Raw genomic sequence first — 25,673 nt, 5'->3', positions numbered from 1 at the left:
GGCAAGCAACTGTACTTCTCCTCATTCCAAGTATTTTGGACTTCTATGTGAGAGCAAAGCAGTAGTGCCAAGATTGACCTATACACAGGCAGAGCTGTGAGCCACGAGCTTTCCCTGGCCAGTGTCGTCTCTTTCACCTCATTAGCCATTCAGAAAGACCCACTCACACTCCACCTGTCCTGCCGTTGGAGAGAATATCTCTTCCATCATCATGTCGTAAAAAGCTAGTCAGAGCAGAACACTGCCCCATTCATGTTGGTGGCCCGGCGCTGGAGATTTCCCAGCTGCAGTCAGATGTGGGCACAAAGTGTCCAGTAATCTTATATAACCAATGCTTCTCTACACTTACTGCAGGGCAGATACAACAGGCACATCTTGAAGTATTATTCATGTTTTATCACTGATTTCAAGATCCATCTCACCTGCATACTCTAGGTCATATGTCCAGAAGAGGAAAACTCCTGCATTCTTAATAGTTTTCCAGGAGAGGTTGCTTTTAGATAATCAGTTGCTGATGAATTCTATTCTTTATCTTCAGGTAATGCATGTAAGATAGATAAAAAAATCCGTATATTCATGTTTCAATTTTTGTTTGGATCCTTTTTTTCTCAAAATGGCAGTATAAATAACTGCATTTTTTAGTTTTTTAATATATATATAACATTTTGAATATATTTTTACTTGCAGATGCAAATCTACTGCTATGATGCAGACCAGTTTACAGATTTTGAAGAGGCAGTTAAAGGAAATGGAAAATTAAGAGCTTTATCAATTTTGTTTGAGGTAAACAAAGTATATCTTTGTGTCATTTAACAAGCCTTAAAACACACCAGATGTTCAAGCTGAATTTAACTGGTTCCAGTGTGTGATCACTGAGTTAAAAAATTGCATGTATCTTTCTAGTTTATTCTTGCAAAAAAGCAAATGGACAAAACACATTTGCTTGGTTTTAAGTCATCTATAATTTTGGTGGTAAACTGTAATTTTCATATTTTTTCATGAAACCTGCACTGTTAAAATATACAATTTCTTTTTAACAGATTGGACTAGAAGATAATCCAGATTACAATGCAATCATTAATGGAGTAGATAGTGTTAGTCGTTTCGGTAAGTTCGCCTCTATGTTTTATTGATTACTGATTAGACAAAATTCCATTTCAGTGTGATTATGAAACCTTTAAGACATTGAGGAGCACCGTATTGTATTGCTCAGCCATGTCTATTTTATTAGAAATTACAAAAGTTATCTGGATAGACTGGAGAGCTCACAATCACCAACCATGAGAAATTTAACATGAGCAAGAGCCAGATTCTGCACCTGAGACTGGGTAATCCTGATTATTTGTACAAACTGTGGAATGAGAGTCTGGAGAGCACCCCTTTGGAAAGAGAACTAGCGGTTTGGTTTGGTGGCAAGTTGGTTATGTGTCAGCAGCGCCCTGGCAGCCAGGAGGGCCAACCATGTCCTGGGGAGCATCAGGCAAAGCATCACCTTCCAGTCGAGGGAGGTGATTGTCCCGCTCTGCTCTGCACTGGTGCAGCCTCACCCTGGGTCCTACATGCAGTTCTGGGTGCTGCAATGTAAGAAGGACATCAAGCTATTAGAGAGCGTCCAGAGAAGGGCAACCAAGACTGAGAAAGGTCTCGAAGACAAGACTCACAAGGGGTGTCTGAGGTGACTTACTTTGTTCAGCTTGGAGAAGGGGTGCCTCATCACAGTCTGCAACTTCTTTAAGAGGGGCAGCAGAGGATGATTTGCTGATCTCTCTGTGGTGACCAGTGATAGGACCTGAGGATATGAAGTAAAGCTGCATCAGAGGAAGTTCAGATTGGACATCAGAAAAGGTCTGTCACTGAGATGGTGATCTGTCACTGGAACAGGCTCCCCAGAGAAGTAAATGGTTATGGCACCAAACATCTGGGTGATGCTCTTAGTCGTATCATTTGGTTTCCGATACTCCTGTGAGAAGAAAGGAGTTGGGCTTGATGATCCTCATGGGTCTCTCTTCCAACTTGAGATATGATTTTCTGTGATTTATTTACCACAAGACTTGAGTATTTGTAACAACAGAAGTAAGTGAAAATGAATAAATCTAACTATCACGAGAAATTTGCGACTGTTAAAATGCTAAAACTAGGCAAATCTGGATTTATTATGTGAGTCTTCTTAATCATACATTTCAGCATTTTTGTATCTGGTTGGAAGCCAGATAATGCTGTTGCATCTGTCCACAGTGGGTGTTACAAGAGTGAGACTATATGAATATCAGTATTCAGTAGACTCAGTGGAGAGGAATCCTTTTTTTCAGTGGCTCCTGTGTAAGTCTGAAATAATACAATTATATTGTATTTGTGGTAGCATTATTAAAAGCAATTGTTAACAATTTTGTGTTTAAGAAATGCTCTGACGTGGTTGGTTATTGGAACACATTGGAATTCAGTGTGGTACGTGAAGAGATCTGGGCTCTGTTTCTAACTCAGTTTCACAGTGGCTTTGCAGAAGAATAAACATGAATGAGCACTGTCTTGAACAGGAATATTTTCTTGAATCATGTCCATAACCTTAAGTAAACTGTGTCTCAGATTTCCTTTATGTAATGATACTAGATTTTGTAAAGCTCCTTTAGATCAATAGGTTGAAAATGCACAAAGCTATTTTAAAAGCTGTCAGAAGTATGACTCTAAAATCAAGATTTTCTTTTCTCTGGAAAACAAGCACTATTCAACAAATATAAAAGGGAGCAACTTTCATAAATTATAAAGACAGAGGAGGTCAAAATGTAAAGCAGTTAAGATTCATTACTTTTGTGTGCCATCTTCTATGAAACAAAAAGGAGAACGAGTAATACATCAAGGCAGATGTTGTCTTACAGCCTTGGAAGGAGCTGTAAAGTTATCAGTAGCAAGATTCAAGATAAAGTCACTACATGGCACTTCAACGATGAGTAGAATATAATTTTCTTGAAAAAATGCAAATGAGCTCAGACAATTCAGGTCATGAATAATCAAGTTGTTTCTTCTGCAGAAAGGTGAATAGCACACAGTCTGTCTTTGTCTGTGATGTACATGAATTGTCCTTGTCAGTCATATCTGTATTGTGCTTATTTGAATCCCAGTTGCTGAGTTCTCAAGCTCTGCAGAGGAGCACTCCTGTTTCTTCTGGACAAACACTCTTTTTCATTATTCTTTATATTTTTTATATGTTTATTCTTTATATTCTTTATATGTTTTATTTTACAATCTAGGCTGTCAATAAAATTTTAAAATTTTATTTTAAAATCTAGGCTACCATTAAAGGATATTCTAAAATCCAAAGCTGCAAAATGTATGTATCTCATTCTTCCTATGAATGAGAAGTTTCATGTCCCCAAGCATCTACATAAAATGGACTGGCATTCATTTTTACTGAGGGAGGAATATGTTAACTAGACACATACCAGATAGCAATGATAGCTTCTGTCTGAAGGCTGATTAATGTTTCGACAGGAGAAACAAAAGGATGGGCTTTGCTTGGCACTGCCAAATGTTCCCTTTTCACGACATATGGAAAAGAGATGGGGAGGAGCCAACTCTTAAACCTTAACTAATTAGAGTAGTCACTCTACAGAAGAAAAGCACCAATCACTTGTAATAAACTGTTCATGTAATGTCACCAAATTTGAAAAGAATTATGAAGACAAAGACAGTTAAAAAATCTGTACAGGGCTCCAGTAACATATCTCTAAAACCACAAGTTAATGCAAGGTCTGAAAATTCATTAGATATTCAGAAATAAATATTTACCAAATAGGGAGAAATTTAAAATCAGTAACTTTCAACTAAAATAAGGTATATAAGGATCTATGCTATTCCAAACTGTGATAACCAGCATTAATTTGGATGCACCAGACAATAAGGCAGATAATTGTCACAAACTGAAAAAATCTGCCTTGTTGAAGTTGGCACCATTTATGCCAGTTTCTGGACCCTACTACCATACCAGGAGAAACTTAGCCTTCTGTGGATGGACTTTCAGCAATTCCTCATGCTTACTAACAGCTGACAATGTACCAGGTAAACTACTGACCTGAAAGATGTGATATTATTTTCACAGGATAGTAAACAGAGTGGGCACACTCTCCTGGAGGACGTCTTTTCATCGTTCACTGCTTTGTGTTATGATGTTTTGCTTTATTATCACCATTTTAAAAAACCCTGATCCACAGAAATTCTGCTTGTGCTATCACGAGTAATGTTAACTCTCAGGTCTAATATGGTGACAGCTCCCCAGTCAGTGATTTTCTGCAGCAGCTTGGATCCTGCAAGAAACTCAACAATTTGATTAATTTCATGGAGAATTTGAAGCCATGTCATGAGACCTAGAAGAAAGATTTAATGTGTTGGTTTTTTGTTTTTGAAGTTCAAGAGTGGAACAAAGATTTGGCATCTTGGACATTTATGAGTAAGCTTAGAGATAAACAAATTCTTGTAAACCAGTATACGGATAATTTATTACTGGAGTAACTCAGTACAACTTCCCAAATAAACGGAGTTGGTTTTGCAGAATACTTATTCAAACTAAATAGAAAAGGCTCTGCAATTTATTTGTATGTTAGATTCTCTGGAGATTAAATTTTTAATAACCTCAAAATTATCACATTCCTATAATGGTAACTCTTTTGGAGAGTGTGATTTCTATTTATTCATTGCTTCTGTAGCATTTTAACTATCTGACTATTTTTTTTTTCAGGAAAACAGGCTGCCTTAGAACCATTTATTTTGCTGAATCTTTTGCCGAATGCAACAGACAAATATTACACTTATAATGGGTCTTTATCAGCTCCTCCCTGCTCTGAAACAGTTGAATGGATTGTGTTTAAAGATACCATAAGTATTTCTGAAAACCAGGTAATTTGTGTAATGTTGTAAAACCCAAACATTATACATAATACCAAAGAAAAATATTTGTCCTGTATGGCATTCACTACCAGCCCAAAAACATAGCTCTTCTTCTATCTAGTTAGAAGTTTTTCATGCAGCCATGAAATTAGAAACCATATATATTACTGGAGTGTGTTATCTTCTCCTTTTTCTTTTTTTTTTCTTTTTTAAGTTTAGGACTAGAATGTGAGCCATTTCTTGTCTTAAAATGGGGTAAGAACATACTCCGGGCTGTCTGGACTTTGAGCTCAGATAAAGAGGAGTATCCATGCTCCTGCAGCCAAATGGTGGTGCTGGGCAGAGCACAGCTCCAATAGCAGAGTGGTTGAGAACTACTAGTGGAGTTAAACCATTAGATACACTGATGGTACAGAAGAACAAAAGTTCAGTGCCATGCTGGATAGCTCAACTGTGAGACTTTAACCAGCAGCATCTCCCCAGAGTTTTTGCCTGCTGGCACAATCTGGTCAATTTATTATGACTTCTGACTTCTTTTTTTCCTCACCTCTTCTAGTTAGCTGTATTCTGTGAAGTCCTTACAATGCAGCAGTCTGGCTATGTTATGCTGATGGACTACTTGCAAAACAACTTTAGAGAACAGCAATATAAGTTCTTTGGGCAAGTGTTTTCCTCTTACACTGGACAAGAAGAAATTCACGAAGCAGGTACTTACTGAACAATCATTCTTCTCTTCACAAGTTAAAAGACAATTTTCAGTAAAAGATTCATCCAAGTATGAAGATACTCATTTTAAACTGTGCAGAACATAGCACACGGTATTATTACTCATAAATCTATCACTTCAGAGAAAAAAACTAGCAATCAAAAAACATGTCAGATTAAATGGAGTGGAAAATTAAATGCTTGTCTTGACCAAGCATTCAGTGAAGATCACGTCAGTTCAAGCTTTCTTGCACTGCCCTTTTAATGTGTTTCAGACCCAAACAATGCTGCCTTTTCAGGGACTGCAAGAGAATTTTGTTTTACAAATCCATTTGGTTCCTTGTCGTGTAGTGTGAATGTTTTTACAACAGAGACTGAAGTGAGGTCACCAAACTAATTTCATGTAGTCTGCTTAGAAACTGATAGATAAGGAGAATCCTAGAAGCCAGATTCTGTTCCCTGTTTTACCTGAAACTTCAGGGAAGTTTATGAAGGTTATATGACCAAAATAGTACATTATGTAATGGGAAATAAGATCTAGTACTAAATATGGAAGTCGGTGATTTCTGTGCTTAAGAGCACAGAAGAATATAGAGTAAACCTCTAAGTTGAGGGCATTATGTTGCTACTTGAGTGGGAATACCTGTAGATTCTTAACCTCAGTTGCGCTGAACTGTGGTTAATTAGACATAAACAGATCACCAAAGCACATGGTATAGGTGTTCTACAGATTTAAAAGAAGTGTGTTTTCATAAATATACTTGTTTATATTTATGTGCACACATATATATATATACAACAAATACAACTATAGAATTTGTTTAATGTAGACCATTAGAGAAGCATTTATATTTTCACCTCCATTTTAAGAGAAGGTAAATAAAAACCCCTAGGAGTCATTAAACTCAAATGTCCAGCTGTAACCTGAATACCAAGGTCTCCAAGAGTAAATAGGCTTATGCATTTCATGTTTAATATTGCATAGTAGTTAACAGAAGAAATATAATCTTGTTAATCCCTTTAGAGGATGCAAGAAAAATTACAGGAGTGAGTCTTAGTGAGGTAGACAATTGAAAAATTATTTCGCATTGTGAAACCTAGAATTCTAATTAGGCAGTAGGATTAAATGTTTGATTTATTGCTGTTGTTAATACATGACATTTCTTAAGTAGAACTAAGTGCCATTGGAAGAGCTAAAAGAATATTTCTATTACATTATAAACTAATTTCAGCAAAATATTGTCAGAATTTTTTTCAAAGTGACATCCTCAATGTTCTTGGAGTACTAGCACTGTCTTACTGTGTACATGGGAGATGCTTTGTTCTCCAAGCCTGCCTAGTAATATATGTAGTTTCCCTGTATGATATGTATGTATATATGTATTTAAGAAGATTAGAATAGCTAATCCTTACAGAGATTCTTGAGGATTCAACTAAAAAGTGTTTTGAAATTGTAATGCTTTACCTACAACAACCTCAGCTGTCATGCAAATCTATTTATAATAGAAATCATTATTTATTCCTATAAACCTGAGAACCATCGTGGTGGCTGCTGAGCCCATTACATGACTCCCCATCCACTCCACCCTTCTGGTAAGGCCCCTAGTGTAAGGGCAGAAACCTGACTCTTATTAATCTTCCTGCAATTAGTACAGGTTATAAAAAACAGTGGGTTGTTAAAATTTAAGACTGACAATATATAGTGGTAAAAAGTATTTGTCAACCTGTTTTCCCATGAGAAATACAATTATATAGAGTTCAGCAGTTGTCTTAGTTAAATTCTCATGTGAGACTTGGGCTCAGGACTCATGCCTTTACCCTTTCACATTCCCCAATCGACATGAATAACCATTCTCAGATTCTATCCAAACGTTTGTGTGGGACACTTTGCACTGGCAGTGTGTGGTGTGCAGGTGCCCAGGTGCTGGCAGTGGTGGGTACATGGGTGGCCTCTGTGAAGAGAGCCTGGGTCTGCCCTGAGCCAGACACAGTTCCAGCTGGCTCCAACTCACCCACCTCAGGGCACAACTGAACCCCTTGGCCACAGTGGTGGCTCTGGGAAAACAAAGCTGCACAGCGGTGAGGAGTGAGGGAAAAAGTGTGAGAAGCAGCCCTATGACACCTAGGTGAGAGAAGAAGGAGGTGCTCCAGGAGTAGAGATTCCCCTGCAGCCTACGGTGAAGATAAGCCGTCCTGTGGCACACTGTGGAGACTCCATGCCAGAGCAGGCTCCTGGCTGGAGCTGTGGCTTGTGGAGAGGAGTCCATGCAGGAGCAGGTTATCTAGCAGGTCTGTGACCCCGTGGGGGACCCAAAGTGTAACGATCTGTTCCTAAAAGACTAAGCAAGCTGGAAGTATTCATGAAGGACTATATCCTGTGGTTGGGACCCAACACCGGTGCAGGGGAGCAGCATGAGGAGGAAGGAGCGGCAGAGGCAAAGCATTAGAACTGACCACACTGCCCATTCTGTATCCCTCTGTGCCAGTGGGAGTGGGGAAGTGGAAGAGTCAGGAGTGAAGTTGAGCCTGAAAAGAAAGAAAAGGTGGGGAGATCTTTGTGGTTTTGTTTTTGTTTCTCACTATCCTACTCTATTTACTTGTTGCTAAATTAAATTTCCAGTAAGTCGAGTCTGTTTTTCCCATGGTGGTTACTGGTGAGCGATCTCCCTGTCTTTATCTTGACCCATCAGCTTTTTCATCTTACTTTTTTCCTCTGCCCTGCTGAAGAGAGGAAGTGGGAGAGCAGCTCGGTGGGTACCAGCCAATGTCAGCCCAGCACGCATCTACTGTGCTGCTCCACCTCCACCACAGAGAGAGAGTAGACTGGGAATACTGATGAACTACTTTTTGCTACACCCTATGTCAGGGATCTGCAAAGCCCCTGAATATCTTAATGTAAATGAAGTGATTTCATGGCCTCAACAATTGAAAAGCTGCATTTAAAAGATAAAAAATCTCAAACCTAGATTCAGCTAAAAGTAGAAGAAAACAACAAATGTGGGGGAAAAGCAGCCAAATCTGGGCAACTTGTAAAGGTCTTCCGGTCAAAAATACAGCCCGGGAAGTTTTTGACAATGATTTGACCAAAGTACTCCAGTCATTCCCCGTGACGCAAATTAGTTTAGATGAAAATTTTTTAATTTACATGAGTAGCATTTTAGTCCATGGACAGATAAACAGAGATAGGTGCATTATCATGGTGTGATATGATATACAAAACCAGCATCTAAGTACTCATGTGGGGAAAGCAGGGACTTGAATTCAAGCCCAGCAAGGGTTTGAATAGGCCTCTGGCTTCCTGTGAATTTTTTGCTCTTTTGTATTTTGCTGCTTGAGATTTATAATCCAGTTTAATATCTGTAACTTCAGATTAGTAACAGATTTGAGAACTCCCTTTCTTGCCCAGATTTTCCAAAAGTCAGTATCAGAGCAGAAATATTTAATTAGGTAAGTTGTTATGTGATCTCCTTTCTTTTCCTAGTCTCTGGAGAGGGAAAAAGGGAAAAAGCAGGAGCAAAGTATCTCTGTGTTGCTAAGACTGGCAGGAAAGAAAAGGAAACAGCACAGGCAGAATGACTTAGGAAATGACATCGGAAGAAGGGCAAGAGAACATCTTGGGAAGGAATGGAGGTGAAATAATAGGTAGATTATTGTCATATAGGAATATTGTTGGTCTATGCTGAAATGAACATGAAAAGAAGGAGAACAAAAAGTAAGACAATTTTTTTTTCTTGTGGAACAATAGAAGAGCCATCTGGAAAAGTAAAAAAACTCCAGAGAACTAATATTGGAGACACCAATCTTGTATCTTTAAAAGTTCTATAATACTGCTCTATTACTCTGAATATAGTCAGAGATTTCAGAACCAAATTCACTCACAGGCAAAAAGATGAAAGGAGGAAGAAGAGAGAAAAAAAAGATAAGTATTTGTAACACAGAGAAACTTGGTGTTTCCATTATAAAAAAGCATTTTGAGAGTAATTTTAAACACATTCAAAAAGAAATATGTGTGGAGTCTTTAGAATCATTGAAAAAAAATTAAATCAGTTTAAGTCATCTGTCTTAATACTCAGAATTGAATAGGGAATTACATTGGATGGTCTAGTGATTTACTTTTGCCATCTGGTGGAAATGAGGTGGAATGAAAAATTTAATAATGGAATGGAATGTACACAACTTGAGATTTTTTTTTTATTTGCTCTTCTTTTACATCAATTAAAAGAATTCAGTGCCATGAATAAAATGGCATATCAAGTTTATAGCACAGTAGATTAAAAACCTGGCAAGCTACAGAATTCAGCTAATTTACACAGACACAGATACTGCCTGTATCACTAGCTTACACATGCAAACAAAATTAAAAAAGCCCCTGATGCTTATTTTCCATTGACTAGCTCAGACCAAAGCTGCTCAAACCTGCATACAGAACGGAAGTAGTTTTTGCAAATATTTTTGAGAAGTTTGGATGCCCTCTTGTGTTCAATTGGCAAAATGCAAACCTAGTGGACTTCTCTTTCAAAATGCAGTCTCTTCCACCAAACCATTGTGGCATCATGGTGTTCACTTCCTTTAAGAGGACTCCAAAGGATATGCACTTGTGTTTTTTAGCTAGATAGGTTTTTTGCTTGTTTTTGCTAGATATTAACATTTTGTTTTAAGCAGATTATGAGATATAAAAAATGTTTCCTCATTTTATTCCAAATAGGGAATGACCGTGTAATTACTTATGCAAAGTCAAGGTAAAAATGTTTTAATAAAAATATATCCATCTAATAATTTCAATATGTAAGATTTAATTATTGAATGATTCAGAGTAAATTTCATGTGCTCCAGTCAGTGATTTTGCCAAGTCTAGTAGATTAAATAAAGTAGTAGAAATGAGGTAAGAAATGAAGCAACAGACTGAAAAATATACCTCTCCAGCACCTGTGGAAGTGCACATAGACGTAATTTCAGTACCTGAGACAGGCAATTCCCAAAAGCTAGTGCAGGGCCAGATGGCCACTCTGAGCATTTCAACCAAAGTTCCAAAACCATGTAATTTCCAAAAGATAAGAAAAGGGATTTCTAACAGGAAATATCAGGGACTCCTGCCTTCATTCTGAGATACCAGAACAAATCTAGTTGCTGTGCTCTCAAGTTGGGAACCAAAGTTAGTGAACACTTTTGTGTTCTCCATTCTTCACTGCTGTGTCTGAAGACAATTCCCCCTCAAGCAGAAGAGATGATGAGAGCAAGAAAGGAGAATGAGATATCAGTCCAAATCCAAACCATCCACTTATGATGCAACTCTGTATGATACTGCTTTATTTTTTTGTGCGTATCATAACTCACTAGACATTTTTTCAGTGAGCTTCAGCTAAATAATTTACAATTTCTGCTAATATAGTTTTTCCATATGGGTTATTTTACATTTGACCTTTTATATTATTTTTAAGCCACACACAATTGTACAATTTAAAGAACAATTGTCAGAATCTCCCCGAATTTCTTTTGCGCTGGTAATCAGTACGTCTGTGTATACGTATGTATATGAAAGTATCAAAATGTTCAGCTTATTTGAATAAGATGCAGAGTATTGGAGGGTAAAACCTGGGAAACTGGCAAGAGTCACTGCCTGACCAGGCTTGCCTCTGGTGTACAAGTTCCAGCACACATAGAGGGTGTGTGTGAGCAAGGCCCAGGATTGCAATGGCCTGACCAGACTTCTTCAGCAGATGTCTAGATGGTACCTTAAAATATAATAACATGAAATCACTACCTGCTAATATAATAATTTCTTTGCTGCTTCCTATGTGCCTTTTGTCACTCCTTTAGGTACTATAAAAAGATTCAAACATCACAAAGTGGAAGTTCAAGTGTGATAGGTTTACCTTTAACATTTAAATATTTAAAAATCCACTATAGATTACAGTCTATCACAGGTGGTGAGAGAGTGTACAGGTCTTCTAATGCTACTCTGATAGACCCATATAGAAAGAATAATAGAGATTGTTTTCGTCCCCAGGACAGATATATGAATCTTTATGTTTTTTAGTTTATATATTATTTCTTAGGAACTGGATATTAATATTTCACAAAATATAGTGTAAGAGTGGTGGAGAGGAGACTCAGTCCACAAATTACCTTGCTTTTGAAAATCTGATGTTAAAATACTGGTTCTGTTTATAGTACATGACATCTCAAATATTGTAATGGAAAGCTAAAAATGAGGCACATGAAAGACTTGCATTAATTTTCTCAGGAGGTAGCTCAAGATCTTAGCAGAGTCACTTGTACAATTTAATAAATACCATATTCTTTCCTCTTTTCTTTCTTCCAGTTTGCAGCTCAGAACCTGAAAATGTTCAGTCTGATCCAAAGAATTATACTAGTCTTCTAGTTACATGGGAAAGACCTCGGGTTGTATATGACACCACAATTGAAAGATTTGCTGTCTTTTATCAACAGTTGGATGGAGAAGACCAAACTAAGCATGAGTTTCTGACAGATGGGTATCAGGACTTGGTAACTTACTCTTCAAGTTTCATAAAAAGGGGTGATGGTATAACAACTCTCTGTTAATTATCTTAAGGGATTAAACTCTATCTGGGAACTGATTCAATTAAAAATTCCTTCTTTGGCTTCAGTGCACAGAAGCTGTAGTTCATTTTTTGGCTGTAAAGGCACAAAGACAATTAAAAAAAAAAAAAACCACAAAACAACCTCTTACCCAGAAAAGGGAAAACCTCTGCAAGTTGGTGCTTTGGCTTGCCTACACTGGGTTCAAATGTTTATGACCATGTCAATTACAGAGCTCAGCCATAAACCTCTTAATCAATTAATAGTGATCTGTACTTCATTGCTCACAGATGTGAAAGAATTACCTACACAGGCATCTAATAAGATTCAATTAAATCATAGTGCTCTAAATATTAAGTTACTGAATGCATCTTCCTGTTATTTTACTGATGAGATCTGTTCCTGTAACCCTCTTTGAGGACTCATAACTTAATCACATATAATGTTACCTAAGCTTGTGTTCAGCACTAAATAATTATAGGGTTTGGTATCCTCCATGTTAAAACTCACAGGATTTTTTTGTAAGTTGACTGAAGAACGTTTGTGACAATAAAATATAAAAGCATACATTAGAATACTAGAAGAAAGGAGCTTTATGGTTCATATGAAAAAAGTGTTATGAAAAAATTAATATTTTCAAATATTTGATACTTATTTGCAAGTAAATTATTAAACTTCTTCTTTTTCTTTTAGGGGGCTATTCTAAATAATCTGCTGCCCAATACAAGTTATGTTCTTCAGATAGTTGCTGTTTGCTCTAACGGTCTATATGGAAAATACAGTGACCAAGTCATTGTTGATATGCCTTTAGAGGACCCAGGTAAGTGGTCTTTTGAGCTTAGTGATCTCTTTTAGCTGAAAATCTGTATTTAAAGAAGTATCTTGTTTGCAAACCAGTTAAAATGCGTGACTATCAAATTACACTAAAATGAAATTTCAAAATCACTGCGGTTAACCTTCAGCATGCTCCTTGCTACTGATATTTTACATAACGTAATTCCTTTTAAGCATTACCTATAAAAGATTGCATGTTAATTTTTTTTACTCTAAGAATATTCTGAAAAACATCTATCTGATTTCAAATCTCACAAGTATATCTCTAATCAATATAATGTAGGGAAATAAAACCGTATTTGGTATTATTTCTCTATGGTTCAAGCTTAAAATTAATCCACACAGCTAAATTATTAAGGAAACAAGTAATACAACCCCAATGTATTTTTTATAAGTCTGCATTAATGATTTTGAAATTTGATTTCTTGTGAATACATGGAGTTTGATTTCAAAAGACTTGTGGTGATGGAATTCCCTTGCTTCTTAATGCTGCCTCGCAAAAATTCAGAGGGCCTAACAAACAAATCTTAATGATTTCACAGCCAGATTTACTTCTTCTGTCTGCTGGTAAATATGAAATCATTTGTAACTATAGCATGAAGCTTGATTTTGCCCTTAATAATTCCTTAAATTCTGTGGAAGTTTTAGCATCAGACCCAGTTCTTAGGAAATTGAGTGAGAGCTGTGTTTTTAACTAAGAACCCTGTAATTAATCATATTAAAAAAAATCAAAGACTTTCTGATCATGCAAGGAACCATTTTTTATCTAAGGGCCTGGATTTTGTTGTTCATTTATATATTCTGTACGTTCAGTTTTACACTTACGTAAGTCTGTTTGGCTTCAGCAAAGTCCTTGGTGATGTTGTGGTGTACTTGGGAAAACAGGTCAGTTTTTCATTTCAAGGGAGCCACTTTTCTTTACAGTGAAAAAGAATATGATTCTCAACAACCTCTAACACATGAATTATGGACTAGTGATGGTAACAGGCTTGTAGTAGTGTGTTTTTGTCTATAGGAGGAGGACACAGCATCTGGTACAGTACATATAATTTTTCAACAAACATTTAAGTTTTCTTTCAAACACAATGCATTAAGAAGAATGCATTTTTGGAGTCTTATGCTGATATCTACCAGAATTTTCCTGTTTCTTTTTAGTTTTCTAAGAATTCCACAAAAAGTTTCTGACATTCTGCCAGTAATTTCACTTTTCTGCTTACCCTTTATCCATCTCTTAAATACTATATTCCTCCACTTACTTTCCAGAATTCACTGGCTTTGTGTTTGAATAATTTTCTTGGATGAGTTCATCTGCACAACCCACTTCCATTTCTATATGGAATGACAAATAAGCAGAGTAGTATTGTCATTTTAAAACAGTAGTTCAACAAATCAAGTCAGTGCAGTGCTGCCATCACAGTTGTAAGACCTCTGAAAATAGATACTGCAAAACAAAATCAGTATAGATGGTATCCACGGGATAAACCACCCTTCTACTGCTACTGCTGTAACCCTGCTCTAAGGATAAGTTGCATACCACCCTGCTGTGTGCCTCCCTTTGGCAAGAAAGGTGAATTCAGAGGCAGGGAGAGAGACAGGAGCACTGGGTAAGCACTGGCCAGTACACCTGCAGTGTGAGCAGATAGTGCTGGGAACAAACTCAGCAAGAGGACAACAGGAAATTTGGCAGCCTGCAGCAGGCCAGCAGTGCGGATACAGCCCCTGAGCACAGCATCCACGTTGTATTGCTGCTGAAGTCATGCAAAGCAGTGGCTTTGCATTCATTCCAGCAGAAGAAAGAGTGAAGGTCTTGCTTTAGAAATACATACTGGCAAATTAATTACACCTTCCAGTATATCAGCAGAAATTTCTCTTGAGCTTTGTATGCAGTTCTGACTGTAAGTCTGATACTCTCAAGCCTTTTTATGCAGACACTCCATTAATTTCTTTGTTGATGTTTTAAATTTTACAAAACAAAAATAAAAATGGGGAAAGTTTTTAAATAAAAATTAAATACAAAAATTAATATTTTGCATGTGTCATGAAAAAATGTTTCTTTGGCATGCTTCCTATCTGAAATGAACACCAGGTTATTTATTCTACTTTGGTTCTTTTATTTTGATCCTTCCACAGTGGTACCTCTGAAAGTGTTGGATGAAGAAAATTCAGGGGAAAATTCCTCCCATGTAACTAGTATGATTCCTAAGGGTGGACATTGCTCTATAAATAAGTTGTATAGATGCTGTGCCAACCCCAGATAAATTTTAAAATATAAAAAAACCTTCATTTCTAATATTAATGTTTATTTGCATACTTACTTTTACTAATTATTTACATCTGAATTAACTGCTGCAAATTTGGCAAATATTTTTTGATTTAATTTTTAATATTCCTAATATTAAACAAGATACATATGAGAATGTAGATATCTAATGAGAAAAATTTGTTCAGAGCAACCTGCTGATTTCAACTGTAACATCAAATTGGTTTTGTGATCTGCTTTATAGATCTTGAGGCAAAAGGGGATTTCTTGGAGCTCCTGCTTGTGAATTTATGAAAGAAAGGTTATCTTCACCTTGAAGACATGAAATAAAGTTGACTCACATAAAGCATAAATTAAATCTTTCGTTTTCAAGAATTACTCTGAGTAAGCCAGTTTAATTAAGATGAAATTCACCACGGTCACCTCCAAATCAATTAATATTCATGTTAAGAGCTAGAGCAAGGCATGAGTCACACAGAGGCATTAGATGGGCCTTTTCCAGGAAGAATTCTGCCTTTAGGGTGGCCACTTCCAATGAGGGAACTTTCAGTACATAAATCTGGTATTTAAAAAGCTCAAGACCATTGTTTTAGATTTTCCTTGTGAGATCCTTGCAAGAAAGTGTTTCTCATGCCTTTCTCCCACCCGGTCTGTGTGCCTCCCTTATGAAGTTAGTGAGGGCTCTGCAGGCTCTGATAATCCACAGACAAGGTTTAAACCCTCTGTTCTCAGTAGTGCTTTGTAAGAGGAAGGACCTCTCTCAGGCCATACTCTCTGCCTCAGTTTGTGGAAGCCTCAGAAGCAATGATGTGACACTGGGCAAACCACCATAGTGGATACCTGTTCTCTTTGGGATTTTCCTAATCTCTTCAGAATGGCAGCCTTTCATCTTGTAATACAGTATGTGTGCATGCTTAGTAAAAGTCACCAGATACACTACGTCATGTAGCTACACAACCTCCATTGAAAACTAAGGGAATTGTGTACAGAGTGTTTTAGTAAACTTTAATAGAAGTCCAACCTTTTTTTATAAATTTTTTATTTGCAATTAGAATTGGATTTTGAATAACTATTTAAATTAGTGCTTTGACACTCTAAATAACATCTGTATAGCTCTGAAGGTTCTGCAGTAGTTTGTTATGTAGTTAATACTGATGTTACTTATATATATTTGCTGACATAGGAAAGGAAAAACAAGAATGTTGCTCCCTGCTCACCTTCCTTTGTAACAACTTCAGTTGGTGTTTATCAAAAAAACCCTGTGCTGTCTCCTGCATGGCAGCTCATGCTGTCAGCAATGCTTTGTGAGGGTCTAACTATGCAATATCTTTGTAACCCATCTTTATGATTTTAGTCCTAAAAACAACTAAGCATATATTGAATGTCTAATTTAGGGGATGCTTTTTTCTAATTTTGTACTGATAAAAGTAGAAATCTGAAAATTAATTTAATCAAAAGAAACAGGCTCTACTTGTGTTCTTTTCGTGGCATTTATTACATAAGTCAGTACAGAAATGAAAACAGTTTATGTTGTACACGTGATTCTACAATTACAAATCAAACTCTTTAAACAGATTCTTTTGAAGATTTGCATTGATCATAAATGTAGGGTTACCTTTTTTGTATTTATTCTATGATTTCTTCATCTATTTTTAAAATGGACTACGAAAAGAGCTCTACAAAACTTTATAACTAATGATTTGTTTTACTGAAAAATGTAAGCTATAGAATAATCAATATGTGGTTCCAGAAAAAATAAAAAAACTTGTTCATAAATCTAAATCTATGGGTTGGATTTGGAGGTTGCAGTTCTTTTTGGTTGGGGGATGTTAGTATATTTCTAAAATTTCCTGTAAATCAAAAGCTCAGCATCAGGATTAACAGAACTTCTGTAAGTGTGTCTCTCATACTTTTGACAAATAAATTTCATATGACCAACTAAATTTAAACAGGCTTTATAAAATTCCTTAAGATTTACTGTTGTTTTTATATAAATGCCTAATTTATAATGCCTCTCTATGGAGAAAACAAGAAACTGTACTTTTATCTGGTGGGAGAGCGTGTGCCCTACTGAATACTCCAGCACATTCAGAACAGTTTATTTTTCTGATTGAGTCTGGTTAAAGCTCAACACAAGAATAGAGAACACAAAAAGAATGGATAGAATTTCTCTGTATTAGAAAAATATTTTGGAGAAGTCTGTTGAGTATATAATACATGGCTTGGGTCTACTGTGGGAAGAATTTCAAACTAATGTCTACAATATTTGATTTATATCATTGAGAAGCCAGGGAATATCATTATCTCGTCCACCCCCTCCTTCCCTCCGCTCCCCTTCCCACCCTGCCCCGGAGCCTCCTGGGCTTCCAGGAGTCAGAGGTAAGATAATTTTTATCTATCTTGCTAATGAGAGGTCAATTCAGTACTTGGTAATTTATAAATGTTTGTTACAAAAGAAAAATTTATGAAGATTTTGTGCATAATTAGTCATAATTTTGTGCAGATTAGTAATAATTTGCATGCTTTAATTTACAAACGAAACTGTCTGAGCTTATTATTTGGATAAACTTCATCTAGTGTATGTTGCATGTAGCACATGTCAATTTGTTTTGAAAGGTAGACATGGACAGACCAAAGAGATCATAGATGCCCATCTGACTTTGCAGAAATGAGAAATATAAAGATGACAGCTTTGTACTTGTGTATTGAGGAAACTTCATTGGGGAATTGTGGAGGAAATGCAGACATGGAGCTGTGTGTGATGCTATTGTTCAAATTGTTCCCCAGGGTGAGACTGGCATTTTCACTTAGTGCAAATCAGCCCTCAGAATATGTGCTAGCATTTGTGTACAGACAGAGTGCTAGAACATTTCTTATGAAAAAGCTTTAGAAAGACTCAGAATGGGAACGGGCCTTTCTGTGGACCAAAGGAGCAGTAGGATGCATTAGCGCTCTGGAAAGGTTTAACTTTCCTCACTGGAGACCTGTGCCACTTCCTACCAGAGATTTGTACATTTCTTTCAACTGCTTTGAAGCTTTTCTTGCTGATCACCATCGGCAGTGAGTAAGTCAGTAAGTACAATATTGGATTTGGCCAAAATGACAGAGAGAAATAAGGCAAGAGGCTACTACCTCTGAATTTGGAGGGAAGGATTTTCACCTGGGCTGTAGGAGATGAATGTCTTCATCCTGTTTCGGCTGTTATTTATTTATAAAAAATGGGGATGACGCAAAAGCCTTTAGAGCAGTTTTTCAGAGAATGCCCAGTACATGTTTATTAGGGTCTTTTTGTAGGATGTGATACAACTGTCTTCATTTCCTTAAATTAAATCAAGTGGAGTGTGAATTTGAAAAAGACCATAAGGAAGGGTGAATCTCTTTCATCTGCCCTGACAGAGGCTGGCAGCCTGCTGCACACTGAGTATGATGGCACAGCTGTTGCTCTAGTACCTAACTCCAAGCATGGATGCACAAATAAAGAATTTGCTGCATGAAAATTATAGAACAGATCATTTTACAAGAATATCTTCAGAGCTTTCAGATTAAATGCAGAGAACTAGTTGGTTCCCAAACTTACCATTTTTCTCTTTTCTATATTTCTGCATTAAACTGTACTTTCTCATGGAAAATGTTCTCATAAACGTATCTCACCAAGATGTGGCTCCTCAGCACAAAACCAGCATGGGCTGCAATATCAAATTAGAGCCAGGCAAAACTGCTGTGGCTGAATAGGTCCCGTCTAGATGCATTAGTATTGCTACCCTCAGTTCTCAACCCAGGTGTTGGCCATTCCTCCAGTCACAGTCCTATGAAACATCTTATACATGGTATCAATAAACACAGTAACTAATCAGTTGAGTCCTTCCAGAATTAATAATTCTGTCAATTTAAAATGTTCGATGATACGGTGTGTATTTTTGTTTTTTAGAGGCTGACCTCATTCCTGAGCTGAATGAAACTGAAGAATATGAGGTATAGCATTCATTTATTTTTAAGAGAGCATTTCAAATAAATGCATTTCAACTAAACTGAGATCATATTCTGTGAAACTCAAAACTATATCACCAGCTGAGTGTATTATCTGCATTTATGTATACATACATATATATTCACATATACAACCTTTGAGCTATATTTCTCCCTAGATAACTCTAGAGATACCTCAGTATTTAGTTCTCTGGGGCGAGAGATAGATGGTGAAGTAAGGGATACCACATGGGGAGTTGAGTTACAATCACCTCTGGGTGAAGTCTGACAAAATTGTTTATTTAGCAGAATCAAACTGTCACCGAGTGTTAGGTTTTTTAGTTTGTTTAAAGAGAAGTTGACTTGCTTATGATGGTCTGATCATGTAGTAAACTAAAGTACAGGAGGAAGGCAGTTGTGCTGAAGAGTGAGATTCATGTGTGTCTGCTATCAGTGTGTTATTGGTTGAACCAATAAATAATTATTCCAAAATTCTTGGAGGGTCATTTGCTTCTTGAACTCAAGTTAGACTTTGCAATATAGGTCTGTTTTACACACATTTTTATGCCTTTATGATAATCTCTGAAGGCTTCATATTCAGTAATTAGGTTTTGGGTGTCCCAGCAAGGAGAGAGGTAAAAATACACAATTATGATTTTAACAGTCTCTAATACCAATTTTGCAACATGGACAGTTCCTTCAGTAAGACCTACAGTTTTATCAAGTAATCCCTCGGAATTTGTAAGGAGGTTTATGAGCTCAATATTTTCTCTGTGTGACCCTGAGAGTAGCTCAGTTGGTTAGAGCATGGTGCTAATAACACTAAGTTCATGGGTTAGATCCCTGTATGGGCCATCACTTAAGAGTTGGACTCAATAATCCTTGTGGGTCCCTTCCAGGATATTCTGTGATTTGACATGATTTAGTCAAGTTCTTGTAGTTAAGTAGGCAGCCTGTGCTTAACTGTCAATCTGTTTACCCTCCCTTGCATTTGTGGACACTGAGTAACCAATAATATAGTCATTTCTCTGATGTAAGCTGTGTGTCCAGATTATTATATTGTACCTGTCAGGATAGTAGCTGAGTGCCAGTGAACCTCAGTTGATTTTTACTTGAATCAAGGAAGTTTGAAAGTGCAGGCATTGCCCTATAGGAAGCAGATTTTCAGAAGCAAGGGCTTGTCCAGTCCAGCACCTGTTTGAGGACACAGAGTCAAGGTGCTGCTGTCCCTACATTTTAGCTATTTAGCCCGCAGAATAAAATCCAAACCTGAGTCATGTCTGAGCTACTTGATGTTGTGTAAGTGTGCTAGTACTAGTTCCTGGTACAAAAAGGGACTGCAGTGTGAAGCACAGCTCCAGCCTAGTGGGTAAAGCCCTTATTCTGGTGAGGCTGGGTGAAAGCAAACAACTCCTGTTCGCTGAATGCTTCAGTTAATAATATATTCCGCAGGTATTTACCTTGGGCACTTTCTTTCAAAGGCTTTTTTGATTTTTAAAATTTTTTACATTCTTCTCCCTGCTGTGCCCTGTTCAGTGCAAGAGTGGATGATCTACTCAACCTAAACTGTGGTGGAAGATGAGAGGTTGTTAGATTGATAACTGTGCCCCAATCTCCAGTCTCCTCAGTGTTTTCCTTCAACATTATGCTTTTGAATAAAATCAGGTGACATTGCCACCACATCACCAAGCCAGATCTTAAAAAAAAAAAAAAAAAAAAGAGTTGGGCCTGTATTTTGCTAGAGACTCTGTGCTCTGTGTGCCTGTCAAATCAACTCCCTTCAGAAAGCGAAGGTGTCCTTCAGTCTAGTTTGCAGAGTTGTGCTTGGACAAGTTTGATTGTGATGCAGGTCTAGATGGGGCACAGCACAGAACTGCAGGTGCTCCTGTGCCTAGGTCAAAGCAAAAATGCTTGCTGAGTGAGTCAGATGCTTCCGCATTATGTTTTTTGATTTGGCGTATGTAAAATCGGAGAGGTGATAAAAAGTTTTGAACTTAGATCCTCAAGGACTGCCTAAATCCAGAAAATTTAGGCATGTAATTTATTTTTTTCTTTTCAATATGTCCAATTTTGCACAAAGTATCATTATTCATTGTTATTCATGTTAGGCAAACAAAGGGTCGTAACAGGGGGACTACAGGATATCCCTCACAACACTTGTGAAACAGAGTCATGCTGACCATCCTGAAATCTTTTTCAGAAAACTCAGAAGATTCAGCAGATTTGAGAGCAGGTCATAAATATATTTTTACAAATTCTGTTGTTATTACAATTAAATCAACATCAGGATATTAGTGCAAATCTCTAAGACATTCTGATAGCAAACCCATATTTTCATTAATGTGTATACCATATATACTGTATCTTGCATATAGAGTTGCATTTTATTAGGAAAGAGGTAGGGGTTTTTTTTAATAAAGTAAATACTATGTGTGATTTTTGTTTCTCAAACACAATAAAAGTAACGTATTTAAGAAGTTGTTTGGACACAAGAGCTTTTTGTTTGTACTGAAAATAAATAATATTTTTCAAGGGAGAAGAGGATACCTGTTCTTTGCACAAATACTTCCTTAAGTATCCTTAATAATTTTTTTAAGACCAACAGTTTTCTCAAGTGTTGTCTTGCTTTGCCCCTCTTATTTTATGGAGCCATGAAAATGTATTGTTGCAGTTTTAGTTTTCATTTGGGTACAGAGTCTATAAACATTTTTAATTGTCTTCGGCTATGATATTTTTTCAAAGGATGAAGTTGATGAAAAGGAAACAGATGTGGATGAAGAAACTGCAGTGGTTCCAAGCACTGACAGTACAATAAACCAATTGAGGAGAGGTTTCCAGGTGATTACATCCAGCTACAGTCAAGAAAAAATGGGGACAAATCCCAATGAAGCTAAAACAAATAGATACTTAACAAGAGAGGAAGAATTGCGTAGTAAGGATAATGTTTTCAAAGCAGTTTATTATCCTACTTCTCCACCTGTTGGTGAAATTTCTGAAGAGGAAGATCATTTTTTGGAGTCCCAAACAATTACTGGAATTCCTCCTCAACTCATCGACTCCACCAAAGGCATAGAAGAAGAATACATATACCTTTCTTCAGGCACTGAACCGACAAGAATAGCCACTACTGGCCACAGTGATGAAGATATCTTACTGTCTCCTTTTAAACCTGATGAGGAATCTGATGACTTTTGGAGTTCAGTTCCTACCACTTCTTCAGCGCAGCTGGTTACAGAGGAGACCTCCCAAGAAGATACCCTTCCTTCAGGAAGTCCAGATATAAGTGTGCACGATGTTCTTTCCCAGGGCTCCATTAAGGATGTTTCAGAAGGTGCAGCACCCTCAAGCTCTGATGAGCCTCCAAAGCATACTTCAACTGATGGATATTTATGGCTTCATAATGCTACAGGTCCAACAACTCAATCTGTTGATACATCAGCTAGCAGGCAATTGTCTCAGACCAGTTACACTGATGCCTATGTAGAGGGATTAAAGCCAGCTACAGTGCCCTATTCCAGCAGCCCAGTGATTTCACAAGACACTTCAGATGCGGATTTAGAATTGCCACATTATTCTACCTTTGCTTTCTCCTCTGCTGAATTATCACCTCACTCTGTCTCTTCAAGCTCTGGAGAATTTGGTTCTGCTTCTGCTGCCAGTGAGGTACTCTCTCAGACAACTCAGCCAGTCTATAATGGTGAGATACCTCTTCAACCTTCCTACAGTAGTGAAGTGTTTCCTCTAGTCACCCCTTTATTGTTTGACTCTCAGATGCTCGACACTACCCCTGCTACATCAGATAGTGATGTGACCTTGCATGCTACACCTGTATTTCCCAGTGTTGATGTGTCATTTGAACCCACCCTGTCTTCCTATGATGATGTACCTTTGCTTACATTTTCCTCTGCTTCCTCCAGTAGTAAAATGTTTCACCGTTTGTATACAGTTTCTCAAATGTTTCCACAAAGTGCTACTCCAGCTGTTGCAAGTGGTAAGGTGTCCCTGCATGCTTCTTTGACGTTGGCAGAGGGTGATACATTAATACAGCCAAGCCTTGCTGAATATGCTGATGTGGTGTCACATCAGACCACTCATGCTGCTTCAGAGACACTGATATTTGGTCATGATAGAACTCACATATTTTCTCAAGTTGAACCATCCAGCAGTGATTTAAATGTGCATGTACTATCTACAATGTCTGAACTTCCTTATGCTTTGTCTGGTAATGTGGGCTCCCTCCAAAGCTTTACTGTTTCCTATGACTCTTCAGAATTTGTGCATGATTCGGTTGACATATTTCGTCAAGATCCTTTATTTAGCAGCTATAACAATGTACTGGTGCATAAACCTTCTTCTGTAATATCACAAGCTGATACTTTGCTGCAGCCTACACACTCTCTATCTGGTGACATGGACTGGTCTGAAGCGTACTCTGGTAGTGAGTCCCTTTTGCCTGATACAGATACTTTGATGGTACTTAACATTTCTTCCTCTGATTCTGTAGATGAGATTCCATATGAATCATCTGGGTTTAGCGATGTTAATAAGATGCTTCAAAAAGGTGATGTTATATATGGAGATGAGAGAGAACTGAAAATTTCCTCCTCTTTAAGTGAAGTGTCTTCCGGTGCTCAAAGTAAAATGATATATGAACTTTCTGCTTCTGTTTCTAATGATGATGTAATTAAGCAGAATACATCTCTGCAAGAAAGCCCACTTCCTGTTTCTAGCACAAAGGGAATCCTTCCAGTCTCTTTTGCTTTTCCCACTACTAAGATATTTGATTATGATATTAGTAAACTTACAGAAAATCACCTTTCTGTTCAGCCTTTGCATGTTACAACTCCGGCCTTTGACGACACTTTGCTTAAACCTATGCTTAGTGCAAGCTCAGATCAAGCTCTCTCTGCCCCTGCTTATAGCAAAATATTATCCTCGACTCAGCTGTACTTTTATGAGACCTCAACTGCCTTAAATAACGAAGCGTTACTGCAGTCCTCCTTCCAATCTTCTGATGATGGCACACTGCTTAACACAGTTGCAGTTGTGCCTAGTGATCCAGTATTGGCTGAAAGCTCAAGGGTTCGTAAAGATAGTTCTACATTTGACCAAATATTGCATCAAATGGCACCAGGTTCTGCTACAACTGAAAGCAAGCTGCATCCTACATCTTCACCTTCTGTTGCTGATATGATGTCAAACACTTTTAGTAAGCGCACAGCGTCACTTCAAGGTTTATCTGTTTCTTATGCAAGTGAGGAGTATGTTTCATCCAGTTTGTTTAACAGTGAAGTTATTCAGAAGTTTATGCCTTCATTGTACAGTAGTGATGTTTCATTCCAGCTGACCAGTTTAGAAAATACAAATGCCTTTCCCTTCCAAGCAGCAAATGCCGTAACAACTCCCTTCCTAAGAGGTGATACGTTACCACACATAGCTACTCCTACAGACAGCCGTATCTCTTCAAGTGTTTTTGAAACAAGTGAGGCTGCCAGTGTCTCTTCAAGTTCCACACTTGGTTTTGATCCTGTTCATATGCCTGCAGTTGTTTCTGTTTCTGATGTTTCCATTCATCACACTCTTCCTTTACCAAATGTACATATTTCAGTTACGGGTGTTCCTTCCAAAAGTGAGATCCCCGTAACTTTGAGTAGTTTGCTGATTACTTCTAGAGAATCCTCTGGGTTATCTCCCAGTATCATGTCCAGTACCGATTTGTGGCCTCCTGTAGTTGAGGATGACTACGATGAATATGATGATGGCTTCCCTGTAAGTAACTGTATCTCATGCACTTCCCATAGAGAAGACGAGGATATGGTAGTAGAGGATCAAAATACAGAGGTAAACAATAACAAGGATCAGAGTAACCTAATTATAAGCTCACATTCTGAGAAACCTGAAGAAGATAAATTTTCAACTGCTGCGTCAGACAGTCAGATAAACCATGCTACGGACAGACGTAATTATACATCCATACCGTCTTTGACAGCGAGTGTGATACCTAAGAAGCACAACGACCCAGCAGTTTCGGAGAACCACATTCAGACTTCTAATGTCCAGTTGCAAAACACGTCAGAGTCTAAGTCTTGGGCTGTTTTTACAAGTGATGAAGAAAGTGGTTCTGGCCAAGGTACCTCAGATAGCCTTAATGATAATGAAACTTCAACAGATTTTAGTTTTCCTGACCTTAATGAGAGAGACACTGAAGGGGCAGTTGAAGCAGGTAACTCAGAATTAACTCCTGGATCATCACAGTCATCAGCCTCATCTGTTACTAGTGATCACTCATCAGTATTCAACATCTCTGAGGCAGGTTAGTTATGGATAAGTCTAATGAATACCATGGGATGCTGTGAGGGGATACTTTTGTGCTGTAGAGAATGAGAAGGTTTATCTACAGATAATAAGAGGAGAACATAACAGTGCCAGTAGGTGTGATTAAGAAAGTGTTGGGGAACAGGGGTGAATG

General features: G+C 37.5%; 1 protein-coding gene across 5 annotated transcripts in view; it reads left to right on the top strand.

Moving 5' to 3' along the window:
- Nucleotides 1–25,673, top strand: part of PTPRZ1 (protein tyrosine phosphatase receptor type Z1) — a 134,473-nt gene that overhangs the window by 74,939 nt on the left and 33,861 nt on the right. For 4 of the 5 annotated variants that reach the window (XM_050324906.1, XM_050324907.1, XM_050324905.1 and 1 more), the window contains exons 5-12: nt 688–783; nt 1,041–1,107; nt 4,730–4,887; nt 5,435–5,585; nt 11,906–12,090; nt 12,838–12,964; nt 19,167–19,210; nt 21,947–25,517. In XM_050324906.1, coding sequence (XP_050180863.1) covers nt 688–783; nt 1,041–1,107; nt 4,730–4,887; nt 5,435–5,585; nt 11,906–12,090; nt 12,838–12,964; nt 19,167–19,210; nt 21,947–25,517 — 4,399 coding nt within the window. The remainder of the gene's footprint in view (nt 1–687; nt 784–1,040; nt 1,108–4,729; nt 4,888–5,434; nt 5,586–11,905; nt 12,091–12,837; nt 12,965–19,166; nt 19,211–21,946; nt 25,518–25,673) is intronic. The other variant, XM_050324909.1, reaches the window with a different exon arrangement.

The sequence above is a fragment of the Myiozetetes cayanensis genome, unplaced genomic scaffold (genome assembly GCF_022539395.1).
Source record: "Myiozetetes cayanensis isolate MyiCay16 unplaced genomic scaffold, myiCay2020 scf3, whole genome shotgun sequence".
Lineage (NCBI taxonomy): Eukaryota > Metazoa > Chordata > Aves > Passeriformes > Tyrannidae > Myiozetetes > Myiozetetes cayanensis.
The sequence above is the reverse complement of the archived record's forward strand: the minus strand, read 5'-3'. Positions and strand labels throughout refer to the sequence as shown.